The sequence below is a fragment of the Bos javanicus genome, chromosome 13 (assembly GCF_032452875.1).
Source record: "Bos javanicus breed banteng chromosome 13, ARS-OSU_banteng_1.0, whole genome shotgun sequence".
NCBI lineage: Eukaryota > Metazoa > Chordata > Mammalia > Artiodactyla > Bovidae > Bos > Bos javanicus.
In genome coordinates this window covers 40811721-40828830 of record NC_083880.1, presented here as the reverse complement: position 1 = coordinate 40828830, position 17110 = coordinate 40811721, and the positions used below count along the sequence as shown (strand labels likewise).

Here is a 17110-nt window from a genome sequence, read left to right as displayed (position 1 = left end):
GAATGAAAGCTGTGTCTCCCCGCCATGAAACAAGAAGGACTTCTCCAGCCTGACAGTCTTCAGACTTGAACTTCAGCATCAGCTCTTCCTAGATCAAAACTGGCCAGCCCACCCTGTCAGCCTCTATAACCACGTGAGGAATTCCTTGAAAATCAATGTTTCCTTTTGTTGTGTTTTAATGGTGATACATCTAATTGAGGTACATTCAACATATTAGTTGCTTTTACCTTGTGACACGTTTGGACTTCCTGGAAATGTAGAACTGGAGCTTTTTTTTGTTGGTGATGAACCATTCATTGTTAGTCAGAAATATACACAGATGTCTTCCATGATAACTTGGGTTGCCTAAAGGTTCATGATCTCCCCCAAGTTTCTCAGCATTTTCTCTGCCTGATTTTTCCCTCAGACATTCTAGTGCATCACTGTGCACTGTACAATCTGTATAACTTGAGCATCAAAAGAATAGTGTTAATTGCTTATAACAAATTAAAATGTTCACTCCATAAGTCCATTATGGGGGCTGAGGGAAAGGAAACTTCTTTACAGAAAAATGCCAACAAGTACATGTAGAAGGAGAAATAGAACTCATGCAACAGATGCTAAAAACCACTGGATGAAAAGTTATTGAGGATTATGGGGAATGTTTACACAGTGACAAAGAGTTTTGAAACAATGCCAGAGTATCACTCCCCACTTGTCAATTCACATGGGACAATATAGTGATCACCACCTTAACCAAGTGATCAAACTCAGTTTCACTAATATAGGGACCTGATTTGCTTCGTAATGAGATGCAATGTGACATACCACCCACATGACATCCCCAACCATAAATGTGAATCGTGGACCTAATCCAGACTCTAGATCTAACATCCAGTTTGTGGCTGTTCAAGGAACAGAGGAACAAAGGAAAGGACACCAGGAGAAAATAGCCTGGCAAATCCAGGATGAGGGAGAGGGATTCCACAAGTCATCTGGGTTCTCAAAAGCCAAAACTGGAATGCAGGGAAAGAAGGGAAACCATGAAGATTGTTGTAAATTAAAAGAATGAGAATATAAAAGACTAAAATTACAAATATCAAATGCAGCGTGTGAACCTTAAACAGGTCCTGGTTCTGGGGGGATAAAATGAACTGGCTATAAAAATACACTTTGTTTTGGATGAAATTTGAATAAGGAAGAAATATCAGATAAATTATGGAATCATTGCTAATTTTCTAAAGCCCAGTAATGATATTGTGATTATGTTGAAGAATGTCTTTTCTTACAAGATATATACTGAAATGTCTAATGGAGAAGTATTGTGGTAGCTACAACCTTCATTCCAAATAGTTCTACCAGAAGGAAATGCATTTATATAGAGTGATGAGCTTAAGTGGCAAAATGTAAATTATTGTTGAATCCAAGTAGAGGGTATACAAAGATTCACTCTATTATTCTTTCAATGTTGTGTGTGTGTGTGTGTGTGTGTGTGTGTGTATGAGAAAACACTCAGAATAAAAGTTGGGAAAGTTAAAAAAGACAACTCTGAGGATCACTGGTCTTGTGCACATTCCATCCTCTCCTACTTTTCTTGCCCCAATGAAAAAGGAGATACATTTGATGTTTTGAATGGCTTTTTTGAGATGTAGTTTCACATACCACACAATTCAGCCAATTTAATGTGCACAATCCAATGATTTTTAGTTATAGTCACTGAGTTGTCTGACCAACACCCCCATCATTCATAGAACATTTTCATTACCCGCCCCAAGAACCCACCCCTTATTCATCACTCCCCAGTCTCCTCATGCTACCCGACCCTAGCCTTAGGCAACCACTAGTTTAGCTTCTGTCTAGATGAATTTGACTCTTACTTTTTGAGGATCTGACACATGGTATCCAACGTCTTGGCTGCTTTCAATGCTTTAACACAATGGTCTATATCCACTGTGTTTGCTCATGCTTGGTTCTGTATAGGACATGAGGGGGGAGCTGGTATCATTTCCAGCCTCTGATGGCCCAAGAACCTCATCAGACCATGACTTCTGGCTCTACAGAGGGAAGTTCTTGAGGGAAAGAAACGGGTCTGCTTTCAAATAAAGTGGACTGGGATTTCATGTCAGATGAACTCAGTTGATACTTTCTCTGGCTGAGGATCCATCTGCAGTCTCCTGCACACCCTATTTTGCACAATGATGATATTTGCAAATGCACCAAGCTTCCTGACAGCCCCCCATTGTCAGGGGTAGTGGACACGGACTTTCCTCCGAGTCCATCTCAGCTCTCACCTTCATGGAGCTACCCTGCTCACCATGCAGGATGCTGACATAAGGTATAAACAAGACACCTGCCTTCCTAGACTGTCTAGACTTGGTAGCAGATGAAGCAGCTCTAAGGGGCAAGGAACTCTCTCTGAGGGAGCCACTGTGTAGTTCTTCTCAAGACAATGCAATTATATCCTTCCTGGCTGGGTTCAAAGCACTATAAGGTTTTGCTTTGGTTGATTTTTACTTGTAAGCACCAGGAACTGTTCATTCCCAGAGCATCATCTGGCAACTGATGATGCCTTTGGGGAACACTGTAGAGGAAGGTTTTTTTCCAGTGAATAAGTCCAAGAATTCTGAGTCCGTGGGTAGAACAGGAATGTCTCTGAAGTAGTAACAACATAAAAACACAATGGAACTAAGAAAAGACACAGTATGAAATCTGTTTAGGGCTGAGGACAATTAAGTCTGCCAAGTTCCGTACTGGGTTGCTAGTTAAGCCCAAGGAGAGAATGCATGGGTTTACCTCAACAGTTGTATTTTATTACAACCCTGCTCCCCACTGCATTTCCTTTGTAATGGATTTTTATTATCAATTGCCTAGTTCATGCCCCAGTACATGTGCTATTTTTAATGAGTTTTCCCCCAAAAGGGAATCATATAAAGACTGATGTGATGTACCCTCTGCTTCATGTCTCTCAGTTTTCCACCCGAGGCCACCAAACACTGGCTTTCCAAGCTCATTGTCTGTGTCCCTGTTCACTACATAGTGGTTATCAGAAAGAAGAACAAGGGAAAAACACACAAGCCTCTTGTTAGACAAAGATGCCCCTCCTGTGAAGACTACAGACATGAAGGAAACCCCCTCATCCAGTTTCAGGTGTGAAGCAGTATTTTCACCCAAAGAAGTGACTTACCAGGATCACAGAGTTTACACTAGGAGGTGACATAAACCCAAAAACACACTCCAGATTTTGTTTTGAACCATAAAGACTTAAAATCCAAGGAAAAAAAAAAAAAAGAAATGGAGCAGTAATTTTCCAAGATTAACAACTCCTGCAGGCTTGAGTGAAGCCCCAGAGTTCTCTGTGGTAACTAAAGGTTTCTGGGAGCTCACTGTAAGGCCCGGGAGAGCCAGTGCGGAGAGGCTTTGTAGTGCTTCGTGTTGAAGGTTAAGAGGTTCATTTGACAGCTCTTCTTTGCACCTGTTGCATGGGTTCCTCCCGCTCCTTCACCCCACATCGCTTCTCCCCTTCTCTCCCACCCCTGTCAACAGCATCATTTTTCTACCCTTAACTGCCACTAAGGACAGTTATCCAGTGAATACGGACCCAAGGTAACTTGTAATAGTGAAGTCAAATGCTTATGTTTTTCCCTGCAGTAGGGCAACATTTTTCATCTCTGATTTTCCTTGGCCAAATGGAGGATGTCATTCAGGGAACCCCAGGTGTTTTGAAGATGAAAAGGAAGGTAGGGGGCCCAGCGCAGTGCTTATTAACCACAGAGAGAATTTGGTTCCCTTCAAGAAATAGCAAAGTAATGGCACAGGAGAGATGATGACTCTTAATGAATTCATGTGAGTAAAGTGTGAGGTGACCAGTTTGGGGACGTGCAGTCCAGAGGCCACCTTCTGGAGGAGAAAAACGAAACAATTGTTTTCTATTACTGCACCATATTGACCTCCCTTTCCGGAATCACACGGGGCCACTTTGATTTCATGTCCAATGCAGAATTGCCTCTGTCTGAGTGCTTCGCCTGCCACTTAATTTAAATAAGGCGGCCGACGTGACACTGCAGTCCACAGTCAGGCCTGAGGCAGGGCTAATCTCAGGTGCTCCTTCAGTCAGTGGACTGTTCCACTTTCATCTCTGCCTCCTCAAAAACATCCTGCCTAGGGGGTCAGGAGACCCCACCCCCACCCCCAAATCCCACCGACCTGCAGGGCCCGAACATCTTCAGCTTTCAAACACTACCTCTCCTGTTCAGACTAAAGTCCCACCGGAGGTATCAACCGTCTGGAAAATAAAACAGCCTCCCAGGCCAGATTGAAAAAAAAAAAAAATAGGAGCTGAAAGCTACAGAAATCAACTCCAGAGGCGGCGTCTAACCCTGGACAGGTGGCACCTTGGCACCAATGCATTGCAATCACTTTCTTCCTGAGCTGCAGGGCTGAACCCCTCTCCCAGAAAGACCTACACCCCTCAATCTGGAGCGGGGAGTGCGCTGGGGGGAGGAGCCAGGAGCCTGGGGCTAGAGGTCTGTGACCTCCCGCCGAGCCGTGCTATCGGCTTTGGATCGGCTATCTAGTGTAAACGCGGTTTCACACATAAATAACGTGCCACATCTGGCCCTACGGTTTTATGGCGTCTTAGCGACCGAGCAATTTATAGATGGCGACCTTGTTAGGCAGCAGCCCGGGCTCGCCTGGAGCTGAGGGGTCCGAGAGACCACGCTGGGGACGGAGGAGGGGCAAGGGAGAGGCGAGGCCTGGGGTCTCAGGTCTCCGTCTTCTAGGGGCCGCTCCGGAGAGGGACCACCCGCCTGTTTGGGGATGGGGGTCGCAGCAAGGTGGCAGCCCCCCTCCTTCCAAGCCGGCCATGTGGCAGCTGAAAGAGCCATCGAAGCCCAAGTGTGTTTGCGCTCATACCCAATTTATTACCGCTGAACATATGGCCAATATTTTGACTCACGTCAGTCGGGCAAGGAAAACAAACAGAGCGCGCGGCGCTGGGGAGCGGCCCCCTCCGCTGGGGCTGCGCGGCGGCCGCGGGGCCGAAGCCCGGAGGGTGGGGCCGCCGGGCCAGGAGCCGGAGCCGGGAGGGGGAGCGCTCGCCGCGCCAGTGCCCGTGCGCCCGCGGCTCTGCAGCCGCCCGAGGCTTGGGATAAAGAGCGGCCGGGGATCCGCGTGCTCTGCTGGCCGGGGCTCCGGGCGCAGCTCCAGGTGAGCCTTCCGCTCGCGCGTGGTCCGGGGTGGTCGAGATCTCGGGGTGCGCTGCTGCTCGAGGAGCCGTGGGTCGCCCCCACCCCCGCCCCCAGCTGTCGCGCCAGCGCAGCCAGCGCGGGCCTCCGCCGCCGCCGGGGACCCGAACGCCTCGGGGCCGGGACCCTGACGCGCGGGCCCGGGGGGTCTCGGGGTCCCACGCACAAGTGCCTGAGCGGCCCCCTCTCGCGATTCTCGCCTCGGCTCGGGGGTAGGGGGTGTCGGGAAGCAGCAGGTGGCCAAGTGCCGGGCGTCTCGGGTCCTTCGCCGGCTCCGCGGGTCACGAGGGGGGCGCTGGGGAGGGACTGAGCCCCGCCCGCCGCGCCCCCCGGGAGGGAAAAGTTTTACCTGCCGCCGAGGCCAGGTGTTCCGACCGCGGCGCACTTTCCAGCCCGCGGGAGAGCGGGACCTCCGGAGGCCCGCAGGTGCGGGCGCCGGGGAACGCGGGGAGGAGCGGCGCGGCGGGGCTCGGAGCCCCGCCCGGGAGGGCGCGACGGGGGAGGGGCGCCGAGGAGGGGGGTCCCGGGTAGGTGGGGGGGGGGACTAGATAAAGGCTCGCCAGGAGATTCGGCCGGGCTGTCGCCGCGGCGCCGGGAGTGGGAGGCGGAGCGGGCGCGCCCCGCGCCTCGGGCCCCTCCCCATCGCCGGCTCGGAAGGTTCCCGGGCCGCCCCAGCCCCAGCCGGGAACGGCGCGCCTCTGCCCTACCTTCGCGGGTAAGTCTCCCCGGTGCGCGTAGGGCGGAGGCGATATCCCCCAGGCAATTTGGAGATGGTGCCTCTCGGAGAAAGAGGTGCTCTTCGGGCGGAACTGGGCCACGGGGTGGGGTGGGGGGTGAGGAGGAAGAGAGTGAGGGGCGGGAGTCACCAGCAGGAAGGACTAGGGATGGGGGACCGAGCAGGGGTCAGGGGGGGTCTTTGCGGAGGCGGCTCCAGCCAGGACTTTGAGGGGTCGCGCCAGGCGCCAGACAGTTCTCGTTTGTGTCAGTAGAGATCGCCAGAGGATCAGAAATGCGCCTCAGTGGGCTCTGCTGAGGCCCTGGTCTCCTAGGGGCGCCCCCTCTGCGCCCCCCTGCGAACCCCTCCCCAAACACACACACACTGCGAGGAGGCCCTTTGGCGCGCCTCTCGCACCTTCTCGATCTCGGTGGCGTTCGGGGATGGAAAGGGGGCGTTGCATCCAGCGGATGTCTGTGGACCTCGGGGGCTCAGACTGGTGAAATGAGAGAGCCCCAGGAATCCCTTCTCTCTGGTGCCGGAGGGCCCTCGAGAGTTGGTTCCCCGCTTTCCAGGCCGAGCTCGCAGGCTCTGCGCTGGCTGGAAGCGCGGCCTCCCCGCGCCGGCGAGGGCAACAAGGCGCCGAGCCTTCAGCCCAGCTCCAAGTGCCGAGTACTAACCCGTTTGGAGAGGCCGCTGGCTTTTCGAAGTCTTCTGGGAATGATTTTGTCACGTGTTAAGAAGTAAATTCAGATAAGAACGTGCTTTCGGCGTCGTGTTTTCTAGAGAAACCCAAATCTCCTGCATTGAAATCACCCTTATGGCGGGGGGAGGTCGAGCTTGGCTGGAAGAACGTTCCTGAAGGCAACACTGACGCTGCGTAATCTCATTGTAACATATTTAATCATTAGAGAAGCGCGAACGAATAGAGCAAAGGGGTGAGCCCGGGGGGACGTGGCGTTTGGTTCCCCAATAAACCGGTGACAATGGATTGGCTGAGATGGGCTCATTTGGCCTAAAGGGGGCTTAGAGCTACGTTTTTACAGAAAATATTGGAGGAAGGCCCGTTCCATTTTGCAGCGCGCCCCGAGCCACATTTCCTGTTCAATTTAACATCCATGAAAGTTAAACGGCTTTTCTCGCCTTTTATTTTATTGGATGCATTTTCAAAGATCTCATTAAAGCACATTTATCAAAGTCCTAACATATGTCCGCCGGGTCTTACGCCCACACAATGAGGCTGATTAATAGAAAGAGAAATCCTAATTTCTATTACAGTTTATGTCCTCGGGAAATGTCTGCTTTTTTTTTTTTTTTTTTCCTGAGGCAGATAATTGGGAAAGTGATGTCTTTCACCTTGTAGAAGAGGGTGGAGGAAGGGGTCAGCTCTAGCCGATACCTGCACCCTACACCCACGATTAATTGCAGGAGGGACTCCAGGCTCTAGGTCCCAAAGATCAGCTCTCTCCGGATCTTTATAGAGTTCTTGGGGCTCCAGGAAGAGGTAGGGAGGGGGGTTCAGATATAGAATCTGAGCCCTGTCTCTGGGCCTAGAAAATTTCTCTGCCCAACATCTTCGTGAAAGGACTGCCCTGGAAGGCGCCCTCATTCTTCCCCTCCTGTGGTACGAGTTAACACAATATAGATCAAAGAAAGAAAAAAACTTCACCTTTGACTTGAACCCAAAGTGGACTCAGATTTCCTTTCCTTCACACTAGTCCCTGCTTTCTGGTCCCTCTGTCCAATGACTGTGGGTCTCTCCTACCAGAGATTAGCACCTGTCCTGATCTGGCCTCACTGACAGGGCTGTAGTGCCCCCCAACCTCCTATCCCACGCCTTAGCCCACACCCCCACCTCCACCCACACACCCCACGCCTACCTTCACCACCCCCACCCCCGCAGGCTGCAGGGACTTCCAGGGACCTTGCTTCCTTCTCCAGGGGCAGAAGGTGACACCAGTTGGTGCTAGGACCCAGTGCAGATGAGCCTACTTTTCAGTTTTCTGGTTGGGAAAGGTCCTGCTTGGGGTTGGTACCCTGGGGCCGCACTCCTGGACTTCTATCCTCTGGCGGCCAGAGCTGACACCCCTGCTCTCTGCAGCACCCCCCACCCCCGGCCCCATTCCCCTACCTGGAGTGGAAGCCACCACAAGTGACCTTGGAGGAATGCCTCTTAAAGGTGGGCATCTTGGTCGCCAGGCTTGGGAACCAGGTTGGAAGGTATTTCCCGTCCCCGCTGATTTTGAGTGCACACCATGCTCTGAGTCTCCAACCTGAGCTAAAATAAACCTCACCCCTCCCACAAAACCTTTGTGTCCCTGCAGCTAATCCTGTGAGGTGGGAAGGAAGGTGCCACGCGCTTTGTTTCTGGAGTGAATGTAGACAAACACTTAGCACCTTGGCGCTAACCAGACAATAATCCACTTGAAGGCTGTTATCTGAGATGGGATGTGCCAGGTGCCGGAGAGATCAGCCACGTACTGTACCAGAGACAGTTTCTTTCAACGTCTTTTCATTCCAAAAAAAGAAAAGTCAAATTAGTGTTTACAAATAATGGGAAAGACCTTGTATTTTTAATGACTGGACAGGCTTTTGTGGACTGGGTAGGGCGAGGGGTGCAGCCTGGAGCTTCAAGGCTTTGGGGTCCTCAAGGTCGCCCTCCCTTTTTAGAGTAGGACTTCAAGGTACCCCCCACCCCGGACTTTTTCTGCCCTGAACTCCTCTGGAGGAGGCACCTACCCAACAAGCTCTCACCAGCCTGAAAAGGGTAGGAGGAGTGCAGAGCACCTCCCAAGAGACCTTCAAGCCAAGAGGCTGTAGGCAAGAGGGAAGCACTCGGAGTCAGGGCACTGGGTGCTGCCCCGCCCACCTCGTCCAGGCACACCAAGCCAAGCTCCCACACGTGGGTGTGACCAGGTCTCACTTCACTTTCCCAGAGGACCTTCCTGTCTTGGTTTGCGGCTGTTCAGAGTGCACCCCTCCCCCAACAGGGGGCGTTCAGCCGTGCACAGTGCAGGCACAGGGCGCTGGGGGTCAGGGTGCGCCAGGGTGGCCCCCCGATCTCGGCAGCTCAGAAAAGGCGCTTGTGTTTGAGCTACCTGGGAAAGTAAACAGGTAAACACTGGGCCGACTTGGAGGACCACTTGTCCTGGAGTGGGGACACTTAGCCTGTGTACATTTGCCTCCTGCCCGGGCCTCCAGCGGTGGTTCAGCTCCCCACGTGCCCTCTGCAGCCCCTGCCCCTCCATCCCTCCGACACCGGAGCTGAGCGGCCTGAGAAGTCTCAAGAAGATGCCTTCCAGCGTCCAGGGAGAAAGATCCTCTCCGTTCACTCCCCCCGCCTCCCCTTGGAGCCTGTAACACCCTTTGAGCAAGGGGAGGCAGAACTCAAGATGTGTAAGGAAGTTGGAGCCCCAACACCCAAGCCTAATGACCCAGGGTGGGGGGCCTCTGGCTGCTCAGGTGACCCTGCAGGGGTCCGAGGTGGTGGTCGCACACCAGAGAGCTAAGCCGTGTCCCCCTCTGGCCCAGGACAGCTGCCATCAATCTTCCAGCACCTCTCAGTTTCTCCCCAAGTTTGCAGCAGACGGCCCAAGGCTGAACAGCTCAGGAGCTTCCCCAGAAAGCGTGGCAGAAACCAGAGCCCAAACCCAAACAAGAGGGGACCCAGGACACAGTCCCCTCCTGGGTGTGCGTGACGGCACCCAGAAAGAAGGTACTCAAGAATCCCAGGATGGGGAGACCAGCACATCCAAGCAGAGCTGGTTGACCAGAGGACCTAGGATGTTCAGAGCTGACTAAGTGGAAAGATGGGGGTATTTGTGAGGACTCTGAAAGGGCCAGGGGCACGGGGTTCGGCCTTCTGGGTGGTCCGTATCCCACCAGGCAGGAGACTCCTGGCTCAAAAAGTCCGGGCTGTGCTGCTCCCAGCGAGACCCCTTGGGGAACCCTTCGGATGCAATCACCTAATTTCTGTACAGAGGTGTGGTTTAGTGCCTGGCGCCCCGCTCTTCAGGCTGCAGGAGATCCGAGAGACCCTGGGCATCAGACCTGTCCCCCGGCCGCCAGCTGCTCCCCAGCCGGCCTCCCAGCATCCGCAGGCCACTCCTGGGGGACTTGAATTTTATGATCTTCCTCTAACTAGCTGAGTTTCTCCCCTTCAATTACAGGCCTCCCAGCGGTCTCCCTGGGCCTTTTCAATTGCAAATGTCAGTGCTTTGGAAGCGGACGCGGGAACCGCACGGGCAACGGAGCGCTGGGCAAAATGGATTCGCGAGGTCCCTGGAGGGAGACACTGGGCGCAGCGGCTGGGGCAGGAAAAACTACCAGGGGTGAGGGTGGAGCGGGGAGCAGAGACCCAGACCGCGCCCTGTGCAGGCTGGAGTTTGGGCCCCCCCACCCCCGCAAAAGCTGCAGAAAGGGGCCCCTGAGACCCGAGGTGTGGGAGAACTCCCCCTATTGAGGCCGAGGGGCCTGGGCTGGCGGGGACGGGGGGCCCTCTCCGTGAACTGGGCCCAGGGTCCCGAGGTGAGGTGAGGAGGCCTTGTTTCTCAGGGTGCTGCCCGTCAGTGCTCCTTCTCCAGGATCAGTTTCCAGGAAGGTGGTCTCCCAGGTGCTCTGTGCTCTGTGTAGACCTGTGGGGTGGGCCCAGGGAGGGGACATGATCCACAGTGGCAGCGCTGATGGGATCCTGGGAGAGGCCACCGTAAGGACGGAAGGGAGAAGTTAGGAGCGAAGTGGAACTAGGTGGTTCCCAAGTGAGGGACTGAGCAGGCTGGGTGCGGGGGGCGGGGCAGGGTGGGGGGGGGGGTGGTGGTGTCTGGGGGCATCCCTCCCAAAGATGGTTCAGGACATAAGCCAAAGGGACACACTTCTTGCCAAAAGGGACATTTCTCACCCAACCCAGCAGTTGGCCTGGCCCAACCAGACTCATTTCTGACCTTCCTGATGCTTATTAACCTGGTCCCGAAGAGACAACCCCCCTCCCCTTAGGACAGATGAAGCCAAGGAAGGGTCAGGACGATTTTTTTCTGCAAAGCTTGGGTTGAGGAACTTTCCCTCGCCAGTTATTTATTTAGCAGCTGAGTAACAATGGCCGGGGCAGGCCCAGGAGCCCTTGTTTCCAAACTCTGGGCCTCCCCGACGCCTGCAGACCCAACTTCCCTCTTCTGACTGGACGGGGCAGGGAGCTCCCGAGTGAGGGGGGAGGGGAGGCAAGGCGTGGGTAGGCTGGGAAAGGCAGACTGGAGAGAGAAAGGGGGGAAAAAGCACGAAAAGTAATGGGTTCGAGGAACAGGATTCAAACCAGTTTCTAATTCCTACGGGGGCGGGGGAGAAGAAAGGAGAAAGGGAAAAGTAGGAGGAAAAAGAGGAATGGGGAGCGTCGACATGAAGGGGTTTCCTTAATATTGTGGACGGATTCAGAAATGAATGAAGAGATAGTCCATTGAAAAGGGTTGAATGCCATGACAACTAGGAACAACCTTAGATTTATTCCAAACAGTTAGGACACATTGAAAGAGAGCGTCAATCATGTATTATTTCGCCACTGAAATAAATGCAAAAACCGAGCCGGGACAAAGGCTTCCAACGGGAGCGGGACATTTGTCTACATTTCGCTCATTGTCCGCAGCTTAGCAATCGGTTTGTATTTGTGTTTGCCCGGGTCCGACCACCCAGGACGCGCCGACGAGGGGCTCGCTCTAACCTGGGACATTGTCACCCACGTCACATACTGGGGGCGAGGCAGCGAGGGCTGCAGAAAGCCGCCGAGCGGCTCAGGGAGAGGCGCCCTCGCCGGGCGCTGGCAACTCGGGGGCGGCCGGGGCGCGGAGGCCGCAGCTGCGCACGGGGAGGCCGGGCGCCCGCGCTGCGCTCGCGGCGAGGAGGCGGCCAGACCTGGACCCCCGCCGCGGCCTTCTCCGTTCCCCGCTCCCCGGGCAAAGCACAGTTCAGACGCTTCTCTGGGGTGGACGAGCATCAGGTAGCAAACCTGCCCCCCCCCCCCCCCCGCCAAAAATACAAAACTGGAAGGAGGGGCGGGGCTGCGGCGAGGACTTTTCCTCGCCGGCCCCGGACAGAAGGTGCCTTCCCGGGAAAGTTCAGTTCCAACCTCACGCAAGCTGGGAGCCTGCGGCGTGTCCTCGCAACACGCCCCTGAGGCATCCGAAAGGACTCTCTGCGGAGAAGAAAACTCCACAGAGAAATCAGCAGCACCTCCCGCCCTGCGACCCCCTCCTCCGCCGTTTTGGGGTCCTCGCCCCCCTGGAGACGGCGCCCGCGCCCCGCCACCCCTCCCCTCTCTCCGCCCCCGCTGGAGGCTGCAGAGGGAGGCATAATAGGGGGCAGGGAGGGCGCGGGGCCGTCTGCCCTTCCCTCCACACGGAGGGCGCGGCCCGCGGGCCCGGAGGTGGTGGGGCCGGGGCCGATCGAGGCTCGGGGAAGACGTCCCAACTCCCCCTTCCCCCGCCCCTCCCCGGGCGTCCGCACAGCGCCAAGAGAACGGTGCTGTCCTGCTCGGCTGCACGGAGCTGGAGGGGGAGAGGGGAGGCGGGGAGACGGAAATAAATGTCTTTAGCAAATAAAGGGTGGCGGGCCGGGGTGGGGGGGAGTTGTGCGGGTGTCGCTGGGTGGTGGCTCCGGTCGGCCTCGAGCCGATCCTTCTCCTGGATTTCGGGCTCTTTCGGCGTTAACTAGAATCAATTACTTGCCTTGTCATTTCTGGTACTCATCCTTAAGCCTCAACCAAAATATTGACCTAGGAGGCTTACAGAAGTTGGGCTCTTGCCATTTGAACCGGATCTTGTTTAGGGAACCGCCAGCGATGGGAAGGAGAGATTTCCGCGACTCAGCCTGCGCCCCCTCCCCCTTTTCCAAAGGCGCCACAAATCGCCAATTTTCCGGCTTGCTGGGGGCGGGCGCGCGGGGGCGGGGAGGCAGGAACCCTTGAATGTTAAGGAGGACTTTTTTTTTTCTTTTCCCTCCTCCTCCGGCTTTCTGTTTTGTTTTCTTTCCTCCTCCCTCGCTTTTTTTTTTTTTTTAAGATGCAATTTGTTAAAACGGCCCTTTCAAGTGTGTGGAGTCGCGAGCGACGCGGTGGTCCTTTGTATGTAAATACTGGGTTAAAAAAAAAAAAAAGGCTTGCCCAGTCTTTGCAATTAATTGACACGTTACACCTCTCATCTTGCTCTAGAGGGCTGTTGGCTGGGAGCGCGGAGCTCCCCAAAACCCACAATTTCACATCTGCAAATACAGTCTTCATCCACTTGACTTCCAAGACCCGCCCACACGTGTCCAACCTTTGGGTTTTAATGTCTCCCCCCTCCTTTTTTTCCACCCTTCTCTCGCTCCCTCTCTCGCTCCCCCTCCCTCCCTCTGTCTCTCTTTCCCTCCCTCTCTTTCTCCCCCTCTTCCCCCCCTCTCCCCAGGTTCGTGAGTGGAGCCCAGCCTTATATGGACTGATCGCTCGGGCAATGGCCCATTTTTTCCTCGCCACCAGCCGCCACCGCGCGCCGAGCGGCCGCCGGAGCTGACGCCGCCTTGGCACCCCTCCTGGAGTTACAAACTCGGGCCCGGCCCGCGGCGCTGGCGCGCAGGCCGCCCGGCACCCCGCGTCCATTTCCGCGTGCCTGTAGAGAAGACACCGACAACGCCTGGGGTTTTTTTCCCCCCTCTCCCCTCTCCGAGAGTTTCTTTCTCTTTCTTAAACATAATAATCTCTCTAATTAAAGCCCATCCCCCCTCCCCTCCCCCAACCCCTCTCCCCATACCCCCTCCCCCGCCCCTACTGGGAGAGCCACGAATTGATCAAGTGAAGCTACAACTTTGCGGCATAAATTGCGGGGTCCGGGCCATGTCGCTGACCAACACAAAGACGGGGTTTTCGGTCAAGGACATCTTGGACCTGCCGGACACCAACGATGAGGAGGGCTCGGTGGCCGAAGGGCCGGAGGAGGAGAACGAGGGGCCGGAGCCCGCCAAGAGGGCCGGGCCGCTGGGGCAGGGCGCCCTGGACACAGTGCAGAGCCTGCCCCTGAAGAACCCCTTCTACGACAGCAGCGACAACCCGTACACGCGCTGGCTGGCCAGCACCGAGGGCCTTCAGTACTCGCGTAAGTAGCGCAGCTGGGCTGCCGCGGCTGGTGACCGCAGCCCGGACCGGACGCAGGAAGGGGAAGGGGCCCCGTGAGCCGGATCCCTCACCCTGCGCCCCGGAAAGATGCCTAACGCTTGTTTGGGATGCCCTGTTCTCTTCCCGCCTCGCCAGATGCCCCTGGGATGGGAGTGAGGGGGGGGACACTTGGTCTCACGTTCTTTCCAAAGAGAAATTAGGAGGAAGGGGCGGGGGAGGGGAGTACCTCCCAAGGGCCGGTTACAGACGTCAACCGGGACGGACGGCTCGGGCCGTGGCCCCCTCCCCCATTCCGACTGCCGGGAGTGACCAGCCTGGAGCGGGCCAGCCTGCCTCGGGGTACGGGGAGAGGGTGGCCCGGGTATAAATAGCTCACCCTACCCCCCCTCCACGTTTCATAGAGGCTGCTTTGTGCAGTGCGGAGGGTGTCCAGAAAGTCGGAAAGCAGAAACGAAAGCCCCCAAAAACCTGCCTTAAATGGCCGACCCGATCAATGCCGGGATTGTGGGTTTTTTCTTTTAAAAATCTGCCCACGTCTCTCCGGAGAGGAAACTGCTTAAGGGGGCCGGAGCCCATAACCCGCGGTGATCTCCTCTGCGCGCCACTCCTCCCCGCCCCCCCCCAAAATACGCACCCATCCTGGGGGAACCCCTAGAAACCAGAGCCCCGAGCCCCTACTCCTGCCTCTTCTCTTTCCCCCAGGGGAGCGGGGAGACGCCGACAGTTCCATCCGGTGTGGAGCAGGGCGAGGGTCTGGGCGAAGGCAGCCGGGCCGGCCTGCAGAGCGCACGGGGCAGAGGGCGCGCGGAGGATCCAGGGCGCACGGGGACTACAGGCGTCTGACAGACTTCCCTCTCTTCCAGTGCACGGGCTGGCGGCCGGCGCGGCGCCCCAAGACTCGAGTTCCAAGTCCCCGGAGCCATCGGCCGACGAGTCACCGGACAATGACAAGGAGACCCCCGGCGGCGGGGGGGACGCCGGCAAGAAGCGGAAGCGGCGGGTGCTCTTCTCCAAAGCGCAGACCTACGAGCTGGAGCGGCGCTTCCGGCAGCAGCGGTACCTGTCGGCGCCCGAGCGCGAGCACCTGGCCAGCCTTATCCGCCTGACGCCCACGCAGGTGAAGATCTGGTTCCAGAACCACCGCTACAAGATGAAGCGCGCCCGGGCCGAGAAAGGTATGGAGGTGACGCCCTTGCCCTCACCGCGCCGGGTGGCCGTGCCCGTTTTGGTCAGGGACGGCAAGCCGTGCCACGCGCTCAAAGCCCAGGACCTGGCAGCAGCCACCTTCCAGGCGGGCATCCCCTTTTCGGCCTACAGCGCGCAGTCTCTGCAACACATGCAGTACAACGCCCAGTACAGCTCGGCCGGCGCCCCCCAGTACCCGACAGCACACCCCCTGGTCCAGGCCCAGCCGTGGACTTGGTGAGCGCCTGCCCCTCCCAGACTCGAGGCCCCTGGCCCAGGCCCCACCCCGGCGGCAGAGGCGCGGAGGACTCTCGGCCCGTACGGTGGTGATTATATTATTATAATTATTATTATGGAGTCGAGTTGACTCTCGGCTTCGTCGGAGAGGCTCCAAGAGTTGGCCTGCACCTCCTTGGAGAGGCAGTTCCACCCACCCAGCTCCGCCTCACCCCTCTCTCCGTTTGAACCATTGGAGATGGCTGAACCCTAAGCCGTGTTTACAGAATGTTTGCGCAGCTTCGCTTCTCTGCTTCTCCCCGGGGACCTAATGGTCCCAACGTTAACTTCCTCACTCGAGAAGGAGAAAAAGACCCCCCACCCCCGCGCCCTGCTTTTGTGAATTTTGTAAAATACGTTTGTGTGAGTAGCGATATTGTCAGCGTCTTCTTCTAAAGCAAGTGGAAAACACTTTAAAAATATAGAGGATTTTTTTCTCTCTTTTTTTTTTTTATAAGAAAATGCTAAATATTTATGGCCATGTAAACGTTCTGACAACTGGTGGCAGATTTCGCTTTTCGTTGTAAATATCAGTGGTGATTGTTGCCAAAATGACCTTCAGGAAGGGCCCGTACTCCTCCGGGCCCAACTCCTTTCTTTGTGGTTTGTTTTGGTTTGCTTCTGTTTGGTTACTCCTGAGTTCTTTTCTTTATATATTTTTAAATTTTGTTCAGTGCAAACATTTCTCAAATGTGACAAAAGAAAAACATAATGTAGGCGAGCGAGAAGGCCTCCTGCCCCGTCCTCCGGGGCCTGAGCCCCGGAAATTGGAGTTCAGCGGTTCTGTGCGGTTCCCCAAGAGCGCCGGGCGCTGAAAGCTTTCAATTTTTTTAAATAAGAATTTTAATAAAAATCCTGTGTTTAAAAAAATACAAGCCCGGCCCTCCGGTTCTGTCTTACTTTGTCGCTCCGCGCCGGGCCTGAGGCCTCGGGCAAGGAGCCGGGCCAGGCCGCGGGCCCCGCGCCCCCCAGCATCCTTTGGAGGCCGGGGCACCCGGGGCGCGGCAGAGGCCCCGGGAACAGGCCTCGCCCGGGCGGGCGGGTCAGGCACCGCGCCTCGGCCCTGGGACACCAGACCTTAGGCGGGAGCGCCGGGCCTCGGGCCTGTGAGCGGCCGAGCGGCCGCCCGGGGTCGCCCGGCTTCTCTCGGCCTCGCCCCCTGTCTGCCTCCGGGCGTCTGCGTCCTGGCGCGGGAGGAAGAATGACTTTGGAAAACTCGAAGGCCAGAAGAGCAAACCTTCCCTCGGTTGCCCAAGTCTATGAGTGGCTCCTTCAGCTGGGGAGCTGTTGATGCCACTACACTCGTGACTTTCACTTTGTTGCATTTGATTTAGCTCGTGCGAAGAAGGGGAGGGAGCGCTGAGGTTGAGACCGGTCGTCTTCTCTCCAATCCACAACCCCCTTGCCCGGGGTCGGGAGGTGACCTAAGAGGAGGCTCCCAGACCTGGGCGCGGAGGCCCGGGATGGGTTTCGGGGCGCTTCAGGCTTAGGCTACAAGGAGGGACGCAGGGACCGGGGCGCGGGCGACAGGAGTGTGCGGTGGCCTCGCCAGGCTTCTCGCCAGGCTTCTCGCCCGGG

General features: G+C 56.1%; 1 protein-coding gene across 2 annotated transcripts; it reads left to right on the top strand.

Moving 5' to 3' along the window:
• Window positions 1-5090: 5090 nt before the first annotated feature.
• On the top strand, window positions 5091-16407 carry NKX2-2 (NK2 homeobox 2). 2 transcript variants are annotated; one of them, XM_061436392.1, is made up of 3 exons: window positions 5091-5187; window positions 13368-14051; window positions 14935-16407. In XM_061436392.1, exons 2-3 carry the CDS (start codon window positions 13793-13795, stop codon window positions 15495-15497), a joined length of 822 nt encoding a protein of 273 aa, XP_061292376.1. In that variant the 5' UTR covers window positions 5091-5187; window positions 13368-13792; the 3' UTR covers window positions 15498-16407. The 2 variants fall into 2 exon arrangements, with proteins under 2 accessions (XP_061292376.1, XP_061292377.1); XM_061436393.1 differs by lacking the exon at window positions 5091-5187 and adding an exon at window positions 5818-5940.
• The last annotated feature ends 703 nt before the right edge of the window (window positions 16408-17110 follow it).

What these genes read in the sequence shown, in the direction of transcription:
- NKX2-2 (XM_061436392.1), top strand. Translation starts at nt 13,793, where the DNA reads ATGTCGCTGACCAACACAAAGACGGGGTTTTCGGTCAAGGACATCTTG. An exon ending in CGAGGGCCTTCAGTACTCGC is followed by an intron (nt 14,052 to 14,934) that starts GTAAGTAGCGCA and finishes CCTCTCTTCCAG; the next exon opens with TGCACGGGCTGGCGGCCGGC.